This window comes from Rousettus aegyptiacus, unplaced genomic scaffold, assembly GCF_014176215.1.
Source record: "Rousettus aegyptiacus isolate mRouAeg1 unplaced genomic scaffold, mRouAeg1.p scaffold_m13_p_9, whole genome shotgun sequence".
NCBI lineage: Eukaryota > Metazoa > Chordata > Mammalia > Chiroptera > Pteropodidae > Rousettus > Rousettus aegyptiacus.
The window spans coordinates 57,162,102-57,168,125 of record NW_023416312.1 but is presented as its reverse complement, the minus strand read 5'-3'; the positions used below and the strand labels follow the sequence as shown (position 1 = coordinate 57,168,125).

Sequence of the window (6,024 nt, the reverse complement as noted above, 5' to 3'; positions counted from 1 at the left end):
ATCCTGCCTGGATTTTTCGTAAAGTCCCCAATTGCCATGATCTGATAAGAAGGAAATATCTAACACTATTTTATCACCTGGTTCTATTGTTTGAAGGGCGGAAAATAAATGAACATATTGTTTGAGTTGTTGGAAAGCTTTTTCTTGTTCTTCATTCCAAACAAAGTCAAATGCCTTTCTAGTAACTTTATATATAGGTTTAGCTACATCAGCTATACAGGGAATGCCAAGGAATATTTTAGCTCTTCTTTTAACATGGTCCATCAGCTGCTGCAATATCATAGTGGCAGGAAGTCCTGCCAGGGTCAAGACATTCTAACCGGCATCCATACTCCAGTTTTAGCTCTAAGAATATATATGCTTTCATATGACTTGTTAAAAGGAATAGAAGAGTTAATACAAGTGTAAAAAGAACAATATTTACAAGAAACATAACCTCAAGTTTTATTCCACTTCACCTTCCCCTTCATAATGATATAGGGGAGCTGGACACAGGCTCGAGCAAAGTGAGTAACATTCTAATGAAAGGTGATATGAGAAGAACTCCCAGATTGAACTATGTAACCGTTCCATGCATGCATGGGAAATAAAGCAGCTCCTAACTTCCAAATATGATTCTGTATCTCGTGATGGGGTAGTTGAGGAGATGGGGGAGAAAACCCTCCATCATGCCAGATAATCGTGTTATTAATAGTTCCGTCTGAAAAAATACTTACTAAACCATTCTCTATCTTTCGGTGCCACCGCAAATTTACTTTTCCTCCCCTTGCTTGGGCAGAGCCAGAAGGACTCCAATCAATGACTCTTCCATAGGAAGTATTAACTAAGACCCGAGCTTGTTCAGCTTGACACTGAGTCCACTGAACCCAATGTTCAAGCGTCTGAACTTTCGGAGTGGCAATCATGACAAATCTGGTGGAGAGGTGTCATCCACAGGTTCTGTAACATTTTTAAATCCTACTATACTTAACAAAAACAAGTGATCTACCCCAGCATTCTGTTCAGAAGTCTGCAAAATAGTCAACAATGCTTGAGCACCTAGCTGTAAACAGTGCTCTCCAGCTCCCATGCAAATTGATATCCCTTCCGTTCCCACTGTATAGTTCTCAATCACTTTCTCTTCTTCAGGACTGAGAGGCCCTCTAGTGTCATAAGGTCCAGGCATCCAGTTAGAATAATTAACATAAACTACCACTGATGCATATCCCCATCCCACTGGCTTATTTAAAGGAGGATTGGGCACATATGCCCAATATGAATAATTTCCTGTCTCAGCTCGTACCCCACTTACCTGTGCTGTAATCAAGGCTGTCATTGCAAGGAAGAGAGAAGTTGGAGTTATCTCCTGCCCCGACTCAGTGACAATCTGCCGCTTCTCTCTGCTCCCGGAGCCTGACATTCTTGGCTGGCACCCAAAGCTTCTTTGTTCCTGTAGAGATATGAGCAAAACCTCAGCCCCATTTCAGTATCTCAGGAGACACACAATCCCCTGTTAGATCCTTGTAGTATACTGGCTGCCTCAAAGGCTCACTGGCCTGTTTTACCCAGTGCCAATGAGCCACTGTGCCACCTTGTTCATCTTGATTTAAAAAATTTAAAGTATATAATGCTCTATTAAGCCTTTGTCTCAGAGTATTCCATATTCCCCCTTTTTGTTTTATAAGCATATCCTTCTTTGAAATGTCTCAGGAGACACCCCAAGGGTGTCTTCTGTGAACTCCGGTTTCCCCCCATCGCTTGTGCAGAGAACACAAAACAGACACTCAGAGAAGGATAATTATGGGGGTGTAGGCGGGCCCAGAGAAGTTCACCACCTACACCTTAGACAACACTAAAGACAATAAACAGACCTGACAACAGGACACAGGAGGCAGCATCCCGCAGCCTGGCTATGGTCCAGGAGATATGACTGTGTCCAGTCTCTCCACAGACCCCTGGTGACCGGTCAACAGAAACAGGGACAGAAAGGTACCTTAATAAACGCTGAATTTTATAATTTAGTCATTACTTTTCTCACCTCCAATACAAAATCATATTATTTTCACTGTTGACTCCATGCTAAAATGTTCTAAGTTTTAGACTAATTAATCAATAAATGAAACAGAAAATCATTAATAGTTTTTAAATTTCAAGTAAGAGGAATAACCTTTACCACACAATAATGAAACCTGAGCAATGCAAGTTTGTGACCACAAGAGTGTCTTTCAAAAATACAGTATTCAAAATTCCTTTTTCACCAATGGTGTTGGTTCTCAAGGATTATCCAATGCAGTGAGCCCTTCTAAAATAGAAAATAAGTTAGTTAAAGCATATGTGGGGATACCGAGGGAAGGACAGAGCTAATTTATAATGCCTAATAATTTTCGAAAATCATTAAGAGTTTTGAGAACATCCCATCTAATTTCTATCTTTTGAAGAGTAATTTTCTATTGCAAAATTTTATATCCTAAATATTGATAAGGAACAGAATCTTGTCTTTTATCCAGAGCTATCTTGAGCCCATACTTTTCCAGAGCAGTTTATCTAAATGAAAACATATTTTCTAATATTTCTTTCTTTTCATGCCCCAAAAGAATACCATCCGTGTAGTGATACACAAGTCCCTGAGGGAACTTTTCCCTTACTTCTTGCAAAGGCATATTTACAAATGCTCAGCACATAGTAGGACTATTAAGCATACCTTGGGGTAACACTTTCCATTGATATCGCTGAGTAGGGTGAACATTATTTAAAGTAGGAATAGTGAACGCAAACTTTTCTCTATCCTGAGGCTATAAAGGAATAGTATAAAAACAATCTTTTAAATCTATAATCTTTAAAAACCAATTTCTGAGAATTAATGTGGGATTAGGGAGTCCTGATTGTAAAGCTCCCATAAGCTGAATAACAGCATTAATTCTTCTTAGATTTGTTAACATTCTCCATTTTCCTGACTTCTTTTTTATAACAAATACTGGTGAATTCTATGGAGAAGAGGAGGGTTCAATATGATTACTGGCCAATTGTATGTCTACTAGTTGCTGTAATACTTCTATTTTTTTCTTTTGTTAGAGGCCTGTTCCCTACCAGGGGGTTTTGTATACACTACTTTTCCTTCTCCCTTATTCCCTCTCCTGCAGTCTTTTTGAAAGTGCCCCAGTTTTCCACATTGATAACATTTCATACGAGAACTTTGAAACCCTTTCTGTAAAGCTCCTGCTAACAAATTAGCTTGATGTGTCAAAGAGCCAACATCATGACAAGTTTTAATATATTCTTCCAAAGGTGCCCCTTGGGCTTTCAGGTGCCTTTAAGCGTTTTGACACTCTGCATTTGCGTTTTTATAAGCTAGAGATTCTAAGAGTAATTCTTGGACTTCAGGAAGAGCCACCACCCTGACAATGGCCACACGTAGCCGAGACAAAAAATCAGTGTAACTCTCCCCAGGACCGTGCATAATTATAGTGAATGACTGAGGATACTTCCCAGGTGGCTCCACTTGAGACCATGCTCTTAACACTATTAATTTCACTTATAACAAGGTTTCTTCAGTCGAATGACATTGTTGCTCAATGGTGGTCAAGTTCCCTGTACCTGTCAGCTCTTCAAGAGTAGCCCCTGGAGGGTTTCGTGCTACGTTTCTATGAGCCACCTTTTGGGCTTCCTCTCTCCACCAGGTTTTCATTTGCAAATAAGGACCTGGTTCTAACACAGTTTTTATAATAGCTTCCCAATCTGACACTAACAATTGTCGTTCTGTGGCTATATTGTTTAAAAGACCTGTCACGTAAGTGGACTGCATACCATATTGATTGATAGATTCCTTAAGTAGGCTCAAAAATTTATGTTCCAGTGGGGTATATTGTACATTAGTGCCGCCCTGAGGAAATCGATCATTGGGGGGAAAGGCCTGTCTCACAATAGGGAATCCTAGCAGCTGAAGAGTAGCTGTCTGTCTAGGAAGATTTTCTTGACTACTCTCTTCATTCATTAGTTCCTTAATCAAATCAGGTGAAAGGGGAAACGTAAATGAAACAGGACCAGCAACTGAAAGCTCGGTCCCAAATAAAGTATTTACAGGTGGTGCAGAGGGCTTTCTAGGTTCTTGAAAATATCCTCCAGTTGGCCCTAATTGCAGCTGCTTTAACCTCTGCCAAAAGAACCTGATATGACTCTTTACTAGAAGGAATGCGGCCTGCACATTCCTCTTTAGATAAGGACTCAGTAGATTCCTCTGGCTCATTATTAGACTCTATTTCTACAGGATTTTTATAAACAGGTTCAGGTTCTTTTTGGCGTGTTGCCAAGTCAGTTGCAGCACCCTGAGAGTCAGATTGCAGAGGCTGTAAAGCCTGAGAAATTAAAGTGCATAAAGATTAAACAGAAATGGCGATAGGATCCCCCTGTCGAGCTCTCCGTAAAGTACCACTTACTCTGAGCGGATATGCCCCTTTTGGTGCTAAAAAAACTATGCAGAAGGTATTGCTTACCACGAGTGGAGTTACCCCTTCGGTTTCCAGTGTGCTCTGGAAATGTGCTACAAAGCTACTATGCCGAAGGTATCGCTTACCTTGAGCAGACTTACCCCTTCGGTTTCCAGCGTAGTTCTGCACCCTCTTCTTCATGCCCCATGTTGGGCGCCGATTGTTGCGGAGATGGTTAGGAAGAAGAGACAGAGTCTGGAAATGCTTTTACTAACATAAATAAGGGAGAGGAGGATTGGCAATGCTAGCATCCTCCACCCCTGTCTCCATGGCCTTTTATTAAGTTCTACAATAATGCTGGCTTTGTAGTTAAGCAATTGTTGCTCTAAAGTCAGTAGATATTAGCTGGATACAAACTACAGTGAGTTCCCAGATCCGGTCTCAGAACCACCTCTGTGTTCTCAGCTATCTCTTCTTAAGTATCTTTTCTTGTTCTTGTCACTGTGTTATCCTTGTCCCTAGAGCAAGACGTCCCAGAATAGGTCAGGCATGTGCGCCCTCCCTGCAATGCGTCCTTGTGTGCAAGTCCACATGTGCTTCTGATGATGGTGTTGGTTCAAGCACTAGGCATCTCACAAGAACTGAAGGCATTTCTCACAACACCAGCTGATAACCTCAGGAGAGGAAATATAAGTATAATGGGCATTATTGAAGGCAAGGAAAAGGAGCAGTGACTACAAAGTATTCTTAGACAAATAACTGATAAGAATTTCCCAAATCTAAGGGATGAGCTGGAGCTTGGAATTAAAAACATCAACAGAATACCCAGTTATCTCAAACCAAAAAGACCTTCACCAAGACACATTGTATTAAAATTATTAAAAATAAGTGACAAAGAAAAACTTTGCAGAGCAGCCAGGGAGAAGAGAATGGTAACTTATAAAGGAAAATCCATTAGATTATCCTGACTTCTCAGCACAAGCCAGAAGGAATGAAATCAAATATTTTAACTATTAAATGAAAGGAACTATAAGCATAGAATAAGGTATCCAGTTAAGCATGCCTTTAGATATGAAGAAGAAAGAAATACTTTTCCAGACATACAAAAATTGAGGGAATTCTCCACTACGAGGCCTGCACTACAGGAAATACTGAAAGGGGTCAATTCACCTAAAACAAAATGACCAAAAAAAGTACATAATTAGAAGTGAATTGATTATCAAGCAAATAAAAGAAGTGCAAACCTTGCTAAGAACAGGGCATTACATGCTTAAATAATAAAAGAATTGCTATAGCAAGATAGTATTGAATGCTCAGCAAACATAGGGACAAATTGAGATAACAATAACTGAAAAGAGGATTCAAATATCCACATTTGCAAAGGGAAATGAAGATAAGGCACATAGAGAAGAATATGGAAGAACAAAATATATATAACAATACATATATGTGTGTGTATGTGTGTGTGTGTGTATGACAATCTTTTATATGTTCCTGATGGTAACCATACACCAAAGATTCAGAACTGAAATATATAACATAAAACGAGAAGGACCAGAGGAAAAATCCACACAAGCCAACCAAAATAATGAAAACAGAAATGCCAAAAAAAAGCAATGGA

The 6,024-nt window shown here is 39.7% G+C and overlaps 1 protein-coding gene across 1 annotated transcript; it reads right to left on the bottom strand.

The window, feature by feature from the left end:
- Positions 1-444: 444 nt before the first annotated feature.
- LOC118607735 lies at positions 445-4,604 on the bottom strand. The gene is given in 5 exon segments (XM_036226547.1): positions 445-650; positions 653-907; positions 910-1,429; positions 4,128-4,331; positions 4,470-4,604. Coding segments are annotated over 5 exon segments (1,320 nt in total).
- Positions 4,605-6,024: the final 1,420 nt, after the last annotated feature.